Source organism: Arctopsyche grandis, chromosome 4, assembly GCF_051622035.1.
Source record: "Arctopsyche grandis isolate Sample6627 chromosome 4, ASM5162203v2, whole genome shotgun sequence".
In the NCBI taxonomy this organism is placed as follows: domain Eukaryota; kingdom Metazoa; phylum Arthropoda; class Insecta; order Trichoptera; family Hydropsychidae; genus Arctopsyche; species Arctopsyche grandis.
This window is the reverse complement of record NC_135358.1, coordinates 31,940,490-31,962,436: the sequence shown is the minus strand read 5'-3', so window position 1 is coordinate 31,962,436 and position 21,947 is coordinate 31,940,490. Positions and strand designations below refer to the sequence as shown.

General features: G+C 40.6%; 3 protein-coding genes across 3 annotated transcripts in view; 1 reads left to right on the top strand and 2 right to left on the bottom strand.

Moving 5' to 3' along the window:
- The window catches only part of LOC143910569 (caspase-3-like), a 427,954-nt gene that overhangs the window by 41,892 nt on the left and 364,115 nt on the right, over positions 1-21,947 (bottom strand). The window lies entirely within an intron of this gene.
- upSET (SET domain-containing protein upSET) lies at positions 1,448-12,363 on the bottom strand. The gene is made up of 11 exons (XM_077429092.1): positions 12,135-12,363; positions 11,520-11,662; positions 9,532-11,441; positions 6,569-8,987; positions 6,286-6,497; positions 5,952-6,198; positions 5,075-5,864; positions 4,917-5,002; positions 2,875-4,842; positions 2,584-2,797; positions 1,448-1,874 (listed from the first exon to the last, which is right to left on the bottom strand). Exons 2-11 carry the CDS (start codon positions 11,559-11,561, stop codon positions 1,720-1,722), a joined length of 8,043 nt encoding a protein of 2,680 aa, XP_077285218.1. The 5' UTR covers positions 11,562-11,662; positions 12,135-12,363; the 3' UTR covers positions 1,448-1,719.
- LOC143910570 (putative rRNA-processing protein EBP2 homolog) lies at positions 19,108-21,820 on the top strand. The gene is made up of 5 exons (XM_077429100.1): positions 19,108-19,315; positions 19,423-19,643; positions 19,727-19,885; positions 20,510-20,657; positions 20,742-21,820. The coding sequence occupies exons 1-5, from the start codon at positions 19,247-19,249 to the stop codon at positions 21,099-21,101; spliced, it is 957 nt and encodes a 318-aa protein (XP_077285226.1). The 5' UTR covers positions 19,108-19,246; the 3' UTR covers positions 21,102-21,820.

Genomic DNA, 21,947 nt, shown 5'->3' with positions numbered 1-21,947 from the left:
TATATACATATATGTATATATACACCGGAAAATAATATATACGACACATAATAACATAGGAAAATGGCACTCTATAATTAGCATTGCAAGAACTTTATTCCAGATGCAAAATAATAGATACGGGACTTAAAATTAAAAACAAAAAAAAAAAGTGTTGCTTTGCTTATGTAAAATCACAGAGAGAATAGAAAAACATTTCAATTGAAACAGCAAAATTTCCTTCGACAAAAAAAAAAACCATATCGATACAGAGATTAGTCTTAAAAACGTTTACATCTCAATATAAATACACGAAAGTAAATATTAGAAGATAGACAATAAATAAATAATATATATATATATATATATATATATATATATATATATATATATATATATATATATATATACGCACAGCACGTACTCAAATTAAAATATCAAAAATAAAGCTCTCAATAATTTTCAATGAAATATCACAATCTCGACTGTAACTTCATATGATTTATAGAGTAATAATATATAAAAATACCTGTTTTCGAGGAATCCCTGTAAAAATTAATGGAGCATTTTCACATAAATGCACAGTTTAACGATGATGTCATCAGTACGAAAGAAGCTTTACAAACATTACATGCTTTGAAGTTTGTCAATAATGCTCGTTTAATTCCTATTTCATTAATTATTATTAAAAAAATAAAAAAAAAGTATTGCACACATTACACAGGAAAGTCAACCGATGCGTTGGAACACACACCAATTATCGTCAAATTTAAATTACTACTTTAATTTTTAAAAAATGTATTCCTGTAAAAATATACACATTTAACATTGATTACTCCCTATTAATTGATCTTAAACGTTTATAATATTTAATATATATAAACGTATTAAAGTTGAAATACAAAAATATACAGCATGAACCATTATTCATTCATATACAGAAAAGCGATCGATAAAAAAATAAACAACGCAAAAGACGATGCATTCGAAAACATTAAATGTCAAATTAAAACTAATCAAACGTAAGCACACGTATATACATATTGAACGTCAGAGATAAACATAAGTGGACTGATTTATAAGCTTCTCTCGCATCCTGAACTTGCTTCGAAGGGGCACACATGCATGTCTATATGTATGTATACATATGTGGCAAAACAAAATGAACATATGCATTTCTTCTACGTAGGAAATGAAACATTACCAGCTCGAATGGAAAAGATCTATATTAATGTGACATGTAAATAAAAGATTAAACTGGCATCTCACTGTGGATCATAAATTAAATTTCTTAACTCAAAAAATCAATATAACATTATTCATATTATATTACTTACAATAAAAAGTAGATATAACATGTGTGAATCATATATATATGTACATATTTATATACAAAAAAATTAAAAAAAAAGTTAAATGTTTTGTACTTGCAGAAATATGAAAAAAGCTATATTTATTAATATAATTAATTATAGAAAGATCTTTATTACAAGATAAATTTAAAATAAAATTCATTTGTGGAAACACCCAATCTGAATCTACAAAATCACAGTTCATTTTTACATATTCAACTCGAATATATTTATATAGATTGTAAGTTTTAAATTCACGTTAGTTTTTTTTTTGTTTTTCCTCTGTACTTATACTTTTATTCACAAAAATGCACTTTTGAACGTATTTAAAAAATATTTGTCACAGTGTTCTTCTTCTTCTTCTTAAAATATTTATTAAACTCTGTTTTTATCTTATCGATTTAGGGGATGATTCCGAAGTTGCATCGCTCGAACCGACCAGCTGCAGAGACACATTTTCGATCTCCATCGTCGAGACTTCCGAAGCGATCGGGAAACATCCGATGACGGAGCTCACATCATCCATTGATTTCGGCGAGCTTCCTACAAATCGGCAAAGAAAAATACTCTTACAACAAATTAAATACACGTGTATTTATCTTATACTATTTAAAATGGATACGATTTAACTGTACATTGAAAAAAATACTTGTATATATCTTTAAAAAAATGCTTGTGCATTAAAATATATGTGCGTTTTCGGTGCATTAGATAATCTCGTATATTATGCATCGAATAAAATATTTTGGCATTATAAAGTCCTTTACCACTAAAATATATGAAACAATCATTCGAAAAAATAGATTTTAGCATTAGAATGGATACAAAAAGTGGCAACGTTGCAGTCTTCCGCTATTGACAACTGTGAACTGTCAAAAGTGTTTACTTTTGTTTCTCACTAGTGAAATGTAATCTTAAATAAATAAAACCTAACCAAACGTTGGTTCGTATTTTGGTATTCGCGACGTTCATCTGTCATTTTAATGCACATTTCATCCACTTTTTAAGTAGCAAATAATTTTTTCAATGATCACAGTAAACTTTCTAATGCAATCTGTATCCGTCATTTAGAAATGCACACAAATTTTTTATAATGTACTAAAACTTTTTTTAATGTACAAAAATTTTTTTAAATGCACATTTATTTTATAAAATGGACGTTTAAATTTTTCCCATTTAAAATCAAAGCAATTTATCTAGAAAAAACTAGTCATAATGATTTTGATGAAATTTACATTTAAAGTATTCTCACCGGAAACATTTTGTACGGCAGTTTCAGTTTCTATAGAAATGGAGTCTTCGATGCTTTTGCCAATCTCATCAGAGACGCAAGATAAATTAGAATTGCAATTACTATCTTGACTCACACTGGTACTCTGACACAAACTTGACTCTCCCAATGGCTCCTGCTCCGTTGAGCTATTCGACGCCATACTATGACGTCGCCTATACTCGCTTATTGAGAGCTGAAATAAGAAAAAAAAACAAAATTACACACCGAACAAACTAAACCGTCAACAATCCTAACAAGAACAAATCAAACCTTTCTTCTAATCGGTTTCGGAGCTTCTGCAGGTGGTGGATTAAGGCGTGGATCGTTCAACCTGCCGATGAACATCTTACTAGGCGAAAGGGCTGTTGCGAGATCCGAGGAAGTAGATCGATTAGTATCCCTAAGAAGACCCGATAGCAAAACACTGTTCCGAGAGTCCATCTGATTCACGTGGCTGAGGATCTCTTGTACGTTTTTATACTCGTCGACGGAATTGGATATGCTATTGCTTTTGAAACCGATAGTCATGTCGATGGCATTCTTGATGACATTGATGTCGGGCATCTGTGAGACTGTCGGGTTCGGTTCCTCCGTGAAACTATCAGAATACAACGAAGCGCATTTGAATGCGATGTTCTCCGTCGACACGCCTGAATTGTCCGTTTGAAAACTGGCCGAAGGGAAGAATTCCTTGGACGGTGCGCTATCTGCTAAAGTTCTATCTGGAGTTGTCTTACAGGGTTCAAGCGGTCTCGACGGGGTCTCGGGAGATTCTTTGTTTAGCACTTCAAAGGGTTTGATTTCAATGCGGGGAGTTTCCATCATCGGCTCCCTCTCCGATTTGAGTTTAACGCCGACAGTCTGGTCGTCCAAGACGCACAAATCGAAATTGAGATTTACTTTCTTTCGTTTCTCTTTCGGTTGCTTCTTGTTGCGTATCTTCAGAATTTGAATGTTTTCCGTGTGAAACGAATGAATTTTCTTTTTAATGTCGTCGATGTCGTCTAAAACTGGCGAAGAATTTCCGCTGGTTTCCGCTGAGTTTATATTACTGACCGGTTCGCTTTTGACGTCCCTCGAAACTAAATCGTGAGAATCTATATTGGAACTCATATTTTCTAAACAAGCATCGTCCTTGGAATCAATCTTGCCTTTATTTCCTTTTATTTTCGAGAATTGCGAAAGATTAAACTTCAAATCTGATAAAATGGAAGTCTTGTCATTTTCAATACTTAAATTCTCATCTTTCTTTATAGGAGACGCCACCACCTCAGTTTCTATATGCTCCTTAATATATTCCCCATCGTTTACAGCCTCTGTATTGGAATGTGATTTTAAATTATCAGTAGAACTTTCACTTGTAATTTCTAACTTGGAATCTCGATATATACACGGTTTAAAATATTGAACAACATTCGTTTCAAAATTGTGAACAACGCTCGGTTTCAAATCATGAACAACGCTCGGTTTCAAAACATGAACAGCGCTTGGTTTCAAATCTTGAACAGCATTCGGTTTCAAAATATGAACAGCGCTTGGATTCAAATCATGAACAGTGTTCGGTTTCACAACATGAACAGTGCTCAGTTTCAAATCTTGAACAGCGCTTGGCTGCTTCAAATCATGAACAACGCTCGGTTTCAAATCATGAACAACGCTCGGTTTCAAATCATGAACAACGCTCGGTTTTAAATCATGAACAGGGCTCAGTTTCAAATCATGAACAGGGCTTGGTTTCAAATCATGAACAGGGCTTGGTTTCAAATCATGAACAGGGCTTGGTTTCAAATCATGAACAGGGCTTGGTTTCAAATCTTGAACACCACTTGGTTTCAAATCATGAACAGGGCTTGGTTTCAAATCATGAACACCACCACTCGGTTTGAAATCATGAACGATTAAATTCAAATCATGAACGATTAAATTCAAATCATGAATAGCATTTGGAATAGCATTTGGAATAACAGTTGGTTTAAAATCCTGAAATACAATTGGTTTCAAATTTTGAAACACGCTCGGTTTCAAATCTTGAAGTATGTTCGGTTTAAAATCTTGAACTACACTCGGTGTCAAATCTTGCATAACATTCGACTTCAAATCTACAGTCGGAGGACATTCAACTTTCAATTCTATACTTTTTATTATCTGTGGACTGTCTACATGCTTAGGAACGATTGCATTCTGAATAATTAAATTGGCGTCTTTTTTCAGAGTACCAGAAAACGGAGTATCTTCACACTGTAAAAAAATTTAAATTAATTGTCAATATCGGACATGTGAATTAATTAGCACATAGATGACGGTGATCTTACATTTACAAAAGGCGGTTCCATTGATAGAGATTCACGTGCCAACCTTCTCTTTTTCAAAGGAGTAACCATTTCATTGGGAGGTGATTCTGTAAAAGAAAAGCAGTCTGATTAAAAATTTATTCATCATTATTTGAAGAAAAAAAACCCCATTCACATACCGGCAGTTGGAGAATCGCTTTCTTCGCTTATAGCTTGACGTAACCAACGTTTCTTAGCACTGTGTTGTGGTGGTTGAGGCGCACTCAAAGTCTCAACATCTCGAATCTCATCGATAGCTGGCATAACGACATTCGACTCATCATGAGGAGGAGTTACATTCCCGTAAGTGACTGGATCGACATTGTAAACGTTCTCTGTCCCAGCGTTACTTCTCAAAGAACGCTTAATCGGACTGCAATGTTCCTCAAAGACGCTCCTGAAACCCTTGCGAAATCTTTTAGGCACTCTTTTTTCACATGAAGCGTATGTCAGTTCACGGCATCCATCATTTTCGATCTTCTTGATGATTTTCGGAAAATAAGACTGTAAGGGACTCGCAGATGGGGACAAAGATCCGGAAGAATCCACGACGCTGTTGAATGTCGCGAGGTTTTCCGGTTCCGATTGTTCGATGGCGAAATTCTTTTCCGGGGTCGACTCGACGCTCATTGTACTCGCGCTCAATGTGCCGATGATGGTTTTTGTAGCCTTCATTATATGCTCCAGTGATTTTTCCTCTAAAAATGATTGTTTATTCACAAAAGAGCGAGTGCTATTGTTATTGTGTCCGGTATTTGCGTAATCTATGCCATGATGACCCACATCATACGTTAAATTTCTATCTGGAGACTTATTAAGCCACTCATTCATCATATCTTTTTTCGTTTTGGGAAATTTAAATGTCGATTCCAGAGGACCCACTGCGGCCTCGACCAGCAAACACGCAGAACTCAATCCCACATTTAGCCGCTGCAATGAGAAAATTAACAGTTAAAATTGTACATTACACTAGTGCAATGTTTAATTTAAAAAATGATTAGAATCAAAATGACTAACGTTTACAGATTCTCGTAAAGCTATAGTATCTGATAAATCTTGAGCTCTGTAACTCGACAAATCTTCGGATGAAGACAACACCATATCTGAATAGGTACTGCCTATCACGTTATTGCTCGACACGGGAGGGGACAAAAGTGAAGTACTTTCTTCTCCCGAAGTCACCATATCACTATCAATAGAATTCAATCGATTCCTGTTCCTTTGTGAATTACTTTGACTGACCGTCCTTGCCCTGCCTTTTTTCCTGCAAATATCATGATTATTTTAATTAAAAGCACAAAAACCAAAGTGAAATAATGATTTTCATATTACAAAAAAAAAAAAAAAAAACCTGCGTCTACGTTTCAAGCTCGATTCTCCGATATCATCAATTTGATCATCATTTTGTTGGTCCTTTAAGTCTTTTTCTGTCATATTAGAAGGTTGGGAATCTGATTCGCGTCGTCTTGATTGTCTATCTCGATTCTCCTGTCTTCTCAGTTCTGCTTTTTCCATTCTTTCAAATGCTTTCATTATAGCTTCCATTTTACGCTCTTCGCGTGTCTGCAATTCAAAGATTAATATCATTTACATGTTGCAATATAAAAAAAATATATATATTAAACAATCCTTACCAATTTCTTCTTTTCCTTCGAACTCTGAGTTTTCGGTTCGCTTTGAGTATCACTCTTCTCGTCGGCAGACTCGCAAGTAGAAAATGCATTAGAGGTGGACGCTCTGGTCGAGCGAATCGAATGAGTGGACGTACGTCGAGAATTTCCAATTTTTTTCGTCGTCGAGGATGTCTTCTCGACATCTTTGACTTTCGCAACTAAAATCGGCGAAGCCTTCGAAACGATCGGAACGGGACTCTTACATTCGACTTCACTCATCGGCTCGTTGATGACAACCTCTTCTTGCTTGACGATTATTACTTTTTCACTCTCTGCCTCAACAGGTGGAGTCAAAGGACGAATCTCCGGTGTGATACAAACCTCTTCTTTTATTTCGGGTTTGATTTCCACTTCCTCTTTAACACACTCGATCAACTTTTTCTCAACGACGGGCTCTTCAACGACAGCAGTTTCTGGTACCACAGTTTCAACCACAGGTTTCTTTTCAATGACGGGCGACTCGTTACCGCTAACCGGTGGTGATGGAGTATCGACACTCTTTTCAAATATAAAACTTTCTATCACTTCACGTTTCATCTCTTCCACACGCTCCGGCTCAGGTTCTTCAATTTTCTCAGGCTCTGGACTTTCGGCTTTGAGAAACTCGTCGTATTTCGGAAAAGCACTCGTGTTATAATTAACAGAAGAAAAGCTCGAGTACCTGGTACGTCCCCGCCTCTCGTGATTTGCATCAGTAACAGCACCGTTACTTCTATGAACAATTGCGGTATTATTCACACCCGGTTGTTTGCAAGTCTTGGGGTTGCCGCACGCGCACGGCTGTACCACCCCGGTGGAATCGTGGCGAATGGTGATCTCGGTGTTAGACTGGACCGAACCGACAGTCACCAGATAAACGTGTAAAGCCCCCTTAATGATGCAATGCTGAAGTTCGGCATTCGGTTTACACGAACGGCGAATGAAACGAGCTTCATTCCCGTACGTCCTGGTATCGATGCATATCTGCGTCGAATCTTGGGGCAGGCGGTAGAAGAACAAGAACGGGCCCGGTCTCTGACTGCCCACTCTACTGGAGAGTTGCGGCTGTGGTTTGTGCTGCGTGGACAACATGTATTTGCCTCTCAGTTCAATGATCGGAGAGTCATCGGCCATGTCTTTGGTGGCAATGAGGATTTTGCTGCCGGCGTGCGGTACGGTGGTGCACATGTGCGCCGTCAGGACGATCGCCAGGTTCGGCGAGTTGTTTCCGGTCCTGTTTGAATAGCGGGCCATCTTGGCTCGGAGTTCGGGACTGTAATGGTTGGTCATGGCGAGTTCGTAGCTCTCCGACCACTGATTCACCTGATGAGAGGTGGACAGGGGACAGAATTTAGTACGATAGTTGGACACCTCGCTGCTTTTCCGCTTTCGCTTCTCGGGTAATTTTCTCTTGGGTCCCTTTCTGCCGTTGTCGATTCTTCGCGACCGTTTGGGTACCTTTTTAGTGCTGAGCAACGGGGAGGCGTTTGAAACGCCGTAAGGTGGTGAAAACGAGGATAATGTCGGTACAGTGCGACTCACGCCGCTTATCGTGTTACTATACGTGGTCACAGTGAGGGGTCTCTTCTTATGGGCGCTCAGCGATCCACCTAGGGGGATTTGCTTGTTTCGGTGGTTAGTGATGGAGGTGCCGGACGAGGAGTCACTGCCAGACGAACCCAAGCCGGTGAGCTCTTCACGCTTGCGGATTTGTATGGAGCGAGCTCGCTTTCTATCTATCAATCTGGGTTCGCATCTATCGCACATGTAATCGTCGGGTATATTCTGTCGGTCGATGCCCATACAGTCGACGTGTTGCCACTCTCCGCATTTGTCGCAACATATCATATAGCCGTCGTCGTGAGTAAACTCACAGACGCATCTCGTCTTACCTTCCTCCTCGCCTTCGGGAGCCGTCTCGGTATCACTGTCGTGCCTCTCGTTATTTCTTTCGACATCCCTGTCGCCTTCGATGGACGATATAATGGAGGCGGCGTCGTCGTCTTCTGCAGGCATCACGTTATACTGATAACTGGGGACATTTTGTGCGATGCAGGGGGTATTATTACTGGGCAACACCGTCGGCATTACAGATACTGGAGATTGTCTCGATAATGTCCCGTTTGCTGGAGTATTTGTACTATGGGGGATTACTTTAGTGGTGCTTACAGGCGAACTAACTGTGATATTGTTATTTATCACTGGAGGCGAGTTACTGGTTACAGCACTGGTTCCGTTGACGGTGTTTGACGAAATAGTTTGAGGCGACACGGCATACGTATGATCCAGCATCACCAACTGCAAGCTGTGATAATGATAAGGTAAGGAATCGTCGGAGAGAGTGGGCCGTTCTTCGGTGCCTAGTATGTCGTCAGTGGTTAATACTGTATTGGGATCGCCACTGCAAGAAATACACACACACAATTAGATTTATAATATTACTGGTGAAGTATGAGAACCGAACAAAATTGAGCGGACACCACTATATACATTGAAATTTACATTGAAATTTATTCGTTCAGTCTAACATATGTATGTAAGATTATTTTCAGCTCATTCTTCTACTTGAGTGAAGATTAATAATACACTCCAATCATACGCTAGAAATAGTTGAAGGTGAAAGTCTTGTTTCTTTAAAATAGCATAAATAAATTTGCAGTTTGCTGAGATCAATCATGGGAATGCTAATAATAAATGAGATATCAGCATCAAAGCATTACCAACAGTGGAAAATCGTTCCATCCAAGTTAAGGAAAATTAAGAAAATTAATCTTTCGAGAAGAATTTTCGATACATCATAGTCTGACTTTCACTTTCAACCATTCTTTGGAGGGCGCCAAATTTAAATTTGATATTTCCCTACAAATACTAGTATTTTCATTATATTTTTCAAAATTGGGTCCACCGAATTCTGTCTCCGTATTTCATTCATAATAAATACTCACTGAATTTGACGTTTCTGTTCAAAGGACTTCTTCACGAACACGTCCTCCATGCTGAACTGCCGGTTGGATATGATGGGCCTTCGGTTGGCGGTCGTCGTTGGCGACACGTGATGCACAGTCGGGAGGAGAATCTTGGGCTGCGAGAGCGACTGAAGAATTTGAGCGGTCAGATTTTGGTTTGACGACATTGTCGACGAATTACTGTTCTCCATGCCCATGTAGTTTTGCACATAGCGCAGTGCGTTGCCCGAGTCTCCGGACGGCTGCTGATAGTGCTGTGAGTTTATCCTGTTCATTTGCGCCGCGTTGGACACGATCATCTGATTGGAAGGCTGATGCAGCAGAACGTTCTGTGTGGGATTCTTGCAATTGACTTTTTTAACGTTGACGACACTCGTGATGTTTTTGGTGAACGACGAGTTTGGCCTTTGGTTGGTCATGTGGTTCAAACTCTGCGACGATGTCTGAGACCAGCTCTTTCCGGGCAAGTTCAGAGAGCTGTATGTCAGATTCTTGGACGCGCTGACGGTTGCTCTCGCCGTCTGTACAGTTTTGAAGCTGGCTTTGTGACCCGGAGCTATGGTCTGCTGCTGTAAAATCTTCACCGGCATCGCAGATTGTACTTTGTGAGCGATTATGTTGGAAGTTTGCTGCGAATCGATGTTGCCAGGTTTCTGGCCGTATTGAATATTGCCGCTTTTCACCACTCGACCGGTGGACTGTAGGGATATTTTCGGCGCCGGAATAACCCGAGAGAACACATGACCAGATTGATCGGGTAGCACCGTAGAGCTTTCAATTTTGGTGTTGTTATTGTTATTGTTGTGGATTTTGTTCAAAGATCTATTTACGGCCGTGGGGATTCCTTTGAAGTTGGCAGAGTTGATGACCGAAGAGCACTTTACTTGCACGGGACCCGACTGGGCTCGGGCGCCGACGAACGGTATATTCGTCGGGTGCATTTTGTTCGACATCTGATTGAGAATGGAATTATTCAACATCTGCTTGGTGGACGAGGACGTGACGCAGGAGTTCACGTTGGAGATCTCGCTCTGGTTCAAATAGTTCGCATGAATTGACTTGATGTTCGAGGCGACGTTCGACTGGGCGACAGCCGTTGCCGAGTTGTGTTTAGGAATGGCGATGCCCCCCAAGATTTGTACCTTGGGAGGGAATTTGTGATTCGAAATGTGACAAGATTTGGAAGAAGACATCAGTGAGTTGTTGACGGAGTGCGATGAGAAGTGTTGACCGGTACCAGCCAAAAAAAACTGAGGTACGGTGGTCGGCGGAATGTCTACTTCGTCCTCGTACAGGTGGTCTTCGGTGTTTGCGATCGTACTGGAAGTGATGATCGTGGGTAACCAGAGTGTCTGGTTGCCGCTGGACACACCCTGCACTACATTTTGAATGGTCGCTAGATTGTTCACTCCCGAGCCGACGTTGAATGTGTAGTTTTTGGGAAGCTTTGAAACATTTTGTATGATGGACGTTTCGATAGGCTCAGATATGACGTTACAACCGGACCTAATGGAGGCTACGTAAGTCTTACTAGGGTCACTGCTGCGATCCAAATTGGTCTCGACGTCCGCTTTCCTCATTGACTTTCTGTCCAGAGCGTTCGCGGCCTTGTGCAACGGAACGTCTTGGACTCTTTCGATCGACTCGATCGAGGAGCACAGTTCGGTTGAAACAGTTTGCGACTGACTCTTCACATTTTTGCGAGTGGGCTGAAAAAGTGAATTTTCATCGGCATAATTGACACTCGAATCGGGCTCAGTACTTGTTTCCTCGGAGAGTACGGGTACAGATTTGTCGGCACAAGTTTCCATAATGCGTTGATCCATACCATTTACGAACGACATCTCTGAAAGAGATGCTCTTGTTTGGGACACAACCGGTCCGGTGTCCTACAATCACACAAACAACGTTCTCAATTACGAAATACACTCACGCAAATTACAAAATCGCACTCGTCGCACACTTACCAGTAGGACCTTTGAATCAAACTTTCCTTTGTGTGCGAACATTTTGACAATATATTCATTTTGTGACGATTGTTTTCAAACAAACTAAAAACTCGCGAGTCCTCGCGGATCTTCGGAACACAGCTATAAGGCCCACCAGTCAACTGAAAAATAATCACAAACACCAAAATGAGTACACAATCGGAGAACAGACAGCCTTCTTTGAGTGAATGAATGTGGGGGGATCATCATCGGTTATGTTATGCATAGGTGTTTCCATCAATTACTTCAGAACGAATTTTTAAATACATTTTGTTAATTTCGACAGACTTGTTTTTTAAACAAACGCATTCCAAACATCGAGAATTCATTTCAATATATTTCAATACGGAATGAAAAATTTTCAACGTACGAATCAATTCAAAACCTATTTATTAATTCACATGAAATAAACATGAGTATTTGGTTTCATACAAACATTAACGAAATGTCGTCTCGCGGACATTATACATCAAAATCAAACTTTACTCTTTTTTTTTGTACAATATAAAAGCAAACTTTCGGCGACGGCGGTAACAATATCAATCGATTTATCACAAGTGTAAGGAGAATTGTCTTCTGGTTATTTTAGCCCACCTTATCTTATTTTTGTGCATCGAAAAGATGCCAGATTCGATTGAACGAGCGTACTTCTTGATTAAGTTCTTCGGGGCGTCATTCTCTCGATCCGGCTCGCACATAAATAATGAAGAATTTTTCACACGAATGTGTCAAAAGCCTTTTCATATTTCCACGTCTTTGAAATGCACTCAAAAATAAGCTTCACTCGGGATTTTATATAGAGCGCATTTAGACAGATTTCCTGGAGAATAAGCAAGATTTAAAAAGACATTAGATATGTAGATACAACACTCGCATTATTATTTTATATTGTACAAGAGAGTGAAGCGAGACGCATCCATAAATACATAACACTATAAATAATAGGTGAATACATATATTACACTTCAAGTGTACATTTCGTTCGTTCGTGAACATACTATAGTTTGTACCAAAGTTACAACACCCAAGAACAAATAAATTAGTCTGTTGCTGCACAAACTATGCAAGTATTTTTAATTGTTTGTTTCATCTTCCATTTTGTTTTATATTATGGTGGCCATTCGTTTTATCAGTACATTTTTTAGGTATCTATCGATTTTATTTATATATATATAAATGTGCATCCATGATTTTCTAATGTTCATGAACGTTTTTAATAATTAAAATATTTAGAAAAATTATTTTGAAAGAAATGTTCTGGTTCTGTCACAGAAACTAAAAACATAAATTGGTGTGTGTGTGTGTGTGTATTTGACATTTGAGCTTCCGTTTCGCTCGCATTCACATATTCTAAACATTTTGCGAATACAATTCACTGTCATTTGGATCCACAAAGCTTTCTTGGTGAACCACAACAGATTGAAAAACAAACAAAAACTGTCATGGTAGTCATTTAGTACCTTTTGTCAAATACACACTTGCACACTGAACAACCGGTCACCTTTAGGGTTGTACAATGGGTTGAAATGTTTAAAAAAAAATCATCAAAAATGGAAATTATAACAATTTTGACAGCTAAAAGTTACATATGAAACGTGGTGGGGATCTATTTGAAGATTTCGACTTTTAGTTAGTATGTTTGTGAACGAACTTAAGTGGACACTTGAATTGTAATATGCGAGTGTATTTTCTCGTATTACAAGATTGAACGATTCTGTCATTTGTGAGCGTTCGGCGATTACAACTTTTATTCAAAACATTATTGATAAAACTCGCCACAGAAGGCTTCATTGCTGTCATTATATATTGTACAAAAAGTAAGAAGTAAAAAAAAATAACACACACGCACTCATCTATGACGGTTTTACAAAATTTAAACGAAAACAATCGAAGCGCATCTTTACTATTTTCATTTGTTTTATTTTTTTTGTTTTTCATTTGTTTATTATTTTCATTTGTAAATCTTTTTTCAGGAGGGAGGGGGGGGGGTTGCGCAAAATTTGTACAATTTTTGAAATGTGCAATGAAAATTCGGTTTGAAGTAAAAGTGGGCGTGATGCTGACACGTTTCCGTCTACGTTTGGACGACGATCGAGACAAAGCGAGCGGAGATCGGGGCGGGGGCGGGGGCGGGTGAGGGGAAGGGACGGGCCGGGGGCGCGGAGGGAGTAGGCGAGGGGCGCAGGCCGTGTGAGGTGAGGTGAGGTGAGGTGGGGGGACGTCACAACACGTCGCGCGGTGACAGCACAACAGGGAAACACGACGCGATCGCAAACGTAAACGTAAACATGGCGGCTAGCGGTGGCGGGCGTCGAGGCGACGGGGCGGCGAGGGTCGGGCGGCACCTGAGTGGGGGCGGCGGCGGCCGAGGCGAGGTCGGGGGCGGCGGCGGGCGGCGGCGGGGGCCGGGCGGGGGGCGCGCGCTGGCCGGGGGGCGGCGGCTGCGGCTCGGCGGAGGGCAGGGGCGGGGGCGGGGCGCAGCGGCGGGCTGGGCTGCGGCCGGCGGAGGGGGCGCGGCGGCTCGGCTCGGGGCAGTGCGGAGGGCGAGTGAGGAGGCGCGCGCGACCGCATCTCCCGCGGGGCGAAGGGCGGAGCGGGCGGCGAGCGGGCGCAGGCGGCGGGACGCGGAGCCCGACGCGCCGCGCTTCCGGCTTCCGCCGCTGCGCATAGACAACGCTCGTATCGACCCGCCGCTGCGCAATTCGCCGCCGCTCGCCACGCGCCATCCACCGCCCGAAACGACCCTCTCTTCAAATCAGACCTCTCCCTCCAAATCTACGCCGCCAAACTACCCGAAACTTCATTTCGAATATTCGCCTCGACTAACATTTCTACAATCGCGCCTCTATCCATCCGCAAAACCCTCAAACGCTCCGAATTATTTTTCAAATTTTTGCAAAAACCCCTCCTCGAATGGCCTCAACAAACGCGCCCCGTCTTCGAAAACTTGCGCAATATTTTTCCGCCGAGCGCCCGCCGCTCTTTTCGATTTAAATACGAATTTTAAAAAGGGTTCATCCGAATCCATAGACAATTCCGGCCCAAACGACGCGGACGCCGGCCGTGAACCGGCCGTAGCCCCGCATTCGACGACCCTAAATCTCGACCCGAACGCCCGATGGATTATTCGATACGTACGAAATCGAATAATCCACGTGCGTACGATGGCGCTGAAAATTCCCGAACCTCGAAGTGGGGCGAGTCGACCGTATGTATACACGCATGATGCACTCGCGATGTCCAAATCGACCCCGTAATAAACGGCTGCGAGACATCCCGGTTTTACGAATCCCGGCGTCCCGAAAGAACCTTTCGAGACAGCTAAATATCCCGGATTTAGATAATTGCTTAAAATGGCTGTTCAAAAAACCGACAACCCACAGTTACAAAACTGCAAAAAATATGCATGAATCTTTTACAAACGTTTTTTATCACTATCAGCAATTTATTTCCAATTGTTATAACGAGTTGAAATTATTCATAACCTAAAATAAGGCATTTTTTTAATTTTATCAAACAACTGAATCCACGTTTTTCGCAAACTTCTTTAACAAATACGATATAATTAATATCAAAATAATAGTAACTAAATAAACTGGAAAAAAATAATGGAAACGGTAAACGGACTACTAGTCATATGTGAACTAATCACAGGACAACCGGTCGCTCTAAATCGGTCACACGTGATCACCCGTCACACTAAAACTGATCACGAGAAAACTGGTCACACCCTAAAATCAGTCACGAGAAAACTGGTTGACCGATTTTAGGGTGTGACCAGTTTTAGTGTGACGGATGATCACGTGTGACCAATCTAGAGCGACCGGTTGTCCTGTGACAGGTTCACATTTGACTAGTAATCACCGAACCAATGGAAACACTATATAAAAGCCACAACGCCAAAATCTTTTGTAAAATATAAATTATAAAAAAAAAAGATTTCTACAACCAAATTGTCAAAGACGATATGGGGGATGAACGAATGAGACGACTGGCATGTTAATGCACGTGTTTATTATATGACAGCTGAAGGCAGAGTGAGTAGCGGCTCTCCGAACCCAGCCGAGTTGGTCCCCACTCGCAGGAAGGCAACCAAACTCGACCATGTCGTATAAGCGAGCCGCCACAACGATTTCGCATGTTATATGGAGGGGGGAGGGGGAGAATTACAGTTGAAATTAAATGTCCCGATTTAGATATCAATAAATCTGGCAGCCCTAATCAAATGAGATCCCGTCCTGTCACTATTTTCTTCACATGTGCACCTTTATGTGTAGATGCATTGTTGTTTATTTTTTGTATTTGTATATGCAGTTATTTTTGTGCAATATTGCTGGATAACCGTTTCGTTCCCCGACAAAAGGGTTTCTCAGACTATATTCGTTGGGGGTGATGATCTCATGTTAATGTTTTAAGGGGTGAATTCTTTGACCCTTTAAAGTGAGCTTTATATCCTGTCCTGTTGGATAATAAGTTGTACCGTCGTACGACGATACGCATATAACACATCATGAATATAGAAGCATTTATTGATATATTACACAGACACAGATCTATTCGAGATCAAACTGATCCAAAATACTTTGATTCTTCACCTCAGATTTGATTCTTCACCTCAGCTCTAAAAATATTGATAGAATTAGAAAATAAATCGGAGGAATCCTCCGTACAATCGGAAATACAGCATATCCATGCAATTATGTCATTAAATTAAGTATTATTATAAAAATTTGGTGGATAAAAAATATTTGAATACTAGTGACCCGAGTGTTGATAAAATTATGAGGGTAGGGCAAATGAGACGACCGTATTGTTAATGCACAATTGTTTAATTTGGCAGCCGGGGATGAAATGGTGGTTACCGGCGAAGCACTTGTCGAACCGATGGTTTTACGGCCGGTACCTCGGGGTTGCCACAAAATTAATATCTGCCAAAACAGATGTGTCGACGGCACCATTAGCTAGTTTATCTAAGAGTAATAAATCAGAAACTTTTCTGCGATGAGAAAATGAAAAAATCTGTCTTTATAGTTTGACATTAATCTAATAAGACCAGCCTTATGGGATAAATGACGCAGAAAACGCCTCTGAATAGTCTCTAAGCGATCTATATGACTTTGGTAAAAAGGAGACCATATGACCGAAGCAAACTCCATAACTAGACTGTTGCAGAACAATATTAGAGTTTACGGAAACTTAAAGATTTCGCAACTCGGCAAATATATTCCAACATCTTGTATGATTTAGTGACTACATATATAATTAAGATACTTATTGGGGCATGCTACACTATCAATATTAATAAGTTTCACGCGACATGGTCTAGTTGGGGTCGCCATTATGTGAGTACCAATTCGACCATGTTGGTGGCTACTACTGTACTTCCTTCTCGCCCATCATATCAAATAGTCGTGTTTATAATAATACCGCCATTTCATTCCTTTCGCTCCCATATTATATTGTGGCGGCTCGCTATACGACATGGTCGAGTTTGGTCACCTTCCTGCGAGTGGGGACCAACTCGATTGTGCTCGGAGTTTGCTACCTGACTCTGCCTTCAGCTGTCATAAATAAAACACGTGCATCAACATGCCAGTCGTCTCATTCGTTCATCCCCCATAACTCGTGACCCCCGACATCGAACCACGCAGCCTCGATTAATTCAGCATGCCGCTCATTCTTTCCCGCCTCGCTGGCTGGTGAGATCACGTTTTGGAAGATTCCTACGGGGTCAATGTCTTCCTTTTATGTGCTGTGTTTGGTGCGTAGTTAATTGGCTCTATAGGGGATGAACGAATGAGACGACTGGCATGTTAATGCACGTGTTTATTATATGACAGCTGAAGACGGAGTGGGTAGCAGCTGTCCGAACCCAGCCGGGTTGGTCCCCACTCGCAGGAAGGCAACCAAACTCGACCATGTCGTATAAGCGAGCCGCCACATCACTCCCCCCCCAGCATCAGCGATACCAAAATTACAAAGAAACAAATTTTACAAAAGAAAAAAATTATTGTTACACAAAGAGAAAAAAATATTACGTGGGGAGAAAAAAATTGTTGACGTGGGTCATCCGCTGTGTACCTAGGTGTACCGCCCTGAATGGTCGGTAGATTCGAGGGCGGTGACGTCGCGAGCAGGACGGTGGGTGGTCCGATGGTCGCGCCGATGAGATGCGATGCTGCGGCGGCGCCGCTCTTCCGAGGCTGATGTCGGTTGGTGGGGCGGCGGGGGCGGCAGGGGCATCGATGTGGTTGATGATACTCCGAGCTGGACTGTGAGTCGTTGTGGCTCGTGGAGGTGTTGTAGCGCTACCGCCCGTCTCGGCGTGACGACGCTCGTGGGGACGGACGGGGCCTTGATGATGATGATGATGATGATGGTGCTGAGGTGGTGTGTGACGAATCTTGTGGTGCTGGATGACCGTTCTATGTGTAGTGGATCGCGCATGACTCCACATCCAGCTGTCAAGATCGTCGTCTCATTCGCTCCCCCATTTTTTAAAAGCACCTGTCGTCGACGTTGTGGCTGGACGTCGGTAGGTAGATAGGTAGGTAGCCGTGTCTGCTCGTTTATTGTCACCCGCGGGCCGCGACGCGTGTTGATGGCGATGGGGGCGCGGCGGGTAGCTTCCCCGCCTGGCTCGGCGAGGCAGGGATGAGCGGCATGTTGAAATTGATCGAGGCTGCGTGGCTCGATGTCGGGGGTCACCAGTATAGGGGATGAACGAATGAGACGACTGGCATGTTAATGCACGTGTTTATTATATGACAGCTGAAGACGGAGTGGGTAGCAGCTGTCCGAACCCAGCCGGGTTGGTCCCCACTCGCAGGAAGGCAACCAAACTCGACCATGTCGTATAAGCGAGCCGCCACAGCTCCATGGAGGTTCCCGTGTACTCTTGATTGCGTATCTGGAGCGAGTTTATAGTGCCTTTGAACTAGTTCGAACGAAGGTACTTCAGCCAAGGTTGCCTTTAGGTGTTTGAACAGGACGCGATTATGTCATTTGTACAGCTCGAGTTCGATGGGGGAAATAGGTGATATCATCGACCTAGTTTCCTAATAGTACAAGTTGTGCTATATTCCTACAAAATAAACGATGAAATATATAAGCTTCTGAGGAACCGATTCAATAACTAAATTAGATAAATTGGCAAACTCTGATAGGAAAGGATTGACTTAGATGTTACAAATATGCAGGGCTTTTATTTTTTGAAAAAAAGGTGCCGGAACTCACTTCTTGTCAAGTTTTTTATTGGAAAAGATTATATTCAAATTATGTTATATAGTATATTAGTTTGAAACATTAAAAAATGCTGAGACAAAAAGGTGCCAAACGCCGTTCAACTGCGTTACATGAAAAAAAACGCCCTGCAAATGGTTCGGTGATTACTGGTCACAAAGTCACTAAAATCTCTATAATGGAACATCTGGCAGCCGAAAAGTTCATCATATTACGTATTCGCGATTTTAATGGCAAAAATTGTCTTTGTGACCACCGCAATGTGACTAATAATCCAATTACCCCTGCAAATATGTAATTGTTAGCACAGAAATTTTCAATTTCCAGCTCTATTATAAACACTGGCGAAAAGGTAAGAGCACGTGTTGAAGTTTTGCGGCTGTCAGTGCGCAGTTTGCATCGTTTTGCGTGGAAAAATACAACGAAACGTGCTCATCAAAAATACCTGACACTCTTATAATACGATGGTTCGTCGTCGCTCAACATCTACCAGCTCGGATTCCGAATCAGACTCAAATGCTTCAGAAACAGAGGTTAGCTATTCACATGAATTTTATATCATTTTATAGGTTATGATTTTCTTATGTCGTTGCGATTTCAATTTACCATCAAAGTATTCTGATCGAATTTGTACACACAGTTGCAGGAAGCGTTCGCGAAGGGCTTAATCAAACCGGGCCTCAATAAAATCATTGAAAAATCCACTAAAACCCATGCAAACAATATCGCCGATATCAAATTAAAAATCAAAGAAATACATCTAAACCTGCCATGGATAGAAACCGTCGATTTGATCAACAACCCCGCACCGATGGCTCCAGACGTCGCCCTACAACTCCAGGAAACCACCCAAAGACAAATGTAAACAGTGACCGATTAATAACCTCAACAGAATATATCCACGTTTCGCCGTTTAATAATGTCTAATTTTCTTTTAATTACAGAAATATCAGAGAAAATAATGCTAAAATACCGTCGATTTCAATCAGCGACGATCCAGTTTTGAACGAGTTCAAACGCGAAACATTATTCCACAGACAAGCACAAGCTGCCGTCGTTGAAGGTATTCAAAGAATGAAACAGCTCAACATCGTCACTAAAAGGTACTTCATAAATAAATCTTTTTCATTTTTAAATAACTTGGCCCTTTGAATGCTGACCAACGCCAACCAACAAGAATACTACCCGCTAAGCCTTTCCAGGTAGCATTGAAAAAAAATGCATTGAACATGGGTGGTGTAATCCGTGTCAATGTTTTTAAAAACTGGCTTACACCAGAATTTCTGAATTTATAACCATAGCAGAATTGCCCTATGAAAATCCCTAACTGCTGAGTATTTTACACTGTGGCTTGGCATTTAGATTGTGAACATTACATTTTAACAACAATGAAAAAGATCGAACTAGTTTTGGAAAAATACATTCATTAATAGACTTATGTTTATTTTATATTGTTCCAAGATATATTAGAGAGTCTAAATACACCTTTACAAAACTCGAAATCCTCGGCAGTAGTTATCTAGGATTTGTTTGAATTAGCTACAATTTTTTTACCTACTTTCTATTGGATTTCTTAATAATTCTAGTTGGAAATGTTGGCGAAATTTTCAGTGTGGCAGGCTTTCAACAACTGAATTATAAAATATTATTTCTCAGTCCATCTTTAACGAGCGATGCTCTTATTTTTCAGGTATAATTTCATAATCTTTTAACACTTTCTTTCGCAGACCAGAAACGTATTTTGCCGAAATGGCTAAAACCGATGTTCACATGCAAAAAGTAAGGCAAAATCTGATGGCCAAACAAGCGGGACAGGCTCGAGCTGAAAAAGTTAGGCAAATTAGGCAACAAAAGAAAATGTCTAAACAGTTACAGGTAAACTTTTTAATATTGAATAATTTGAAATCATAAAAAGTTACACCACGAATATATATGTATTAAAATCCAATATCATTACAGGCGCAAACAAAAGAGCAGAGAGCTTTAGAAAAGAAGAATGTATTGAGTCAAGTTAAAAAGTACCGTAAAGGTCTTAAAGGACAGGATGATTTTGAATTGGACGAGAAGTCAAATAAAAAGAGCGAAGCCCTCCAAAAGAGAGGCATGATAAAGCGGAATATGAAGAATCAGAAATTCGGATTCGGTGGCAAAAAACGGGGCAGCAAATTAAACACGAGAGAGTCCTCTTCAGATTTCAGCGATCTACGCGGTGTGAAGAAGAATAAGAATGCTTTTAAGAATAAAGCGGGTGGTGGCGGCAAAGCTAAAAGACCAGGAAAATCCAACAGAATGAACGCCAAATCCAAACGTAGAAAATAAGTTTTTATCAATTAGAACCTGTGACAAAATATATATTTACATAAAAAAATACTGTATTTCAATTCAATCCTTGCATCTTGCAGCTGAAAAAAAGGTTGACTTTTTTAACCCTCCCTCACCGAAGCGGGGTATGCAAGTGCCCCAATTTTTACGTTTTTCGTAATAACTATCTGGTTTTCAAAGCTATACACCCTATATTTCTTGTATTCCTAAAATGAACTACAAGAAATTTATTTTAATAGAATTTTTATGATTTAGAAAAGGGGTACATCGTAAAAAAATACATTTCTACGTTCCAAAGTATGATTTAAAGGCGGTAGCGATAAGTCATGTTTTTGACTGTTCGCTTGCATATTCTTGTTAATCGATGAATCAATGTGAGAGAAAGAGACGACTATATTTTCGTAAGCAATGTTTTCGTCGCTTTTGGCGCGTGGCTATTGAGTCATGCAGTCGCCTATGTGCATTTGCATGTCGATGGTTGTAGTTATTTTTTAATACAAAAATAGTCATAAACATGCTACAGGACTAAAACTTGTTTTTGTTGGTGTATAAAATGATTTATAAGATATATATTGAACCCATCTGTATTTTGATTAAAAAATACTGGGGTCTTACTCGACCCCGGTTCAGGACACTCGTTCAATCTCGACGCTCCATCTTTCAAAGGTTAAATAAAAAAACGAAATCATTTGCAGCCCAGTAGAAATAGCTTTATTAATAAAAAAATATACAAAATAAAGCAAAATTCTTCAGATTATTATTTTTTTTACATAAATCTGACGAAGACAACATGGTATTCAACAAATAAAAACTTTAATATCAGTACTAAACCATTTACTGGAC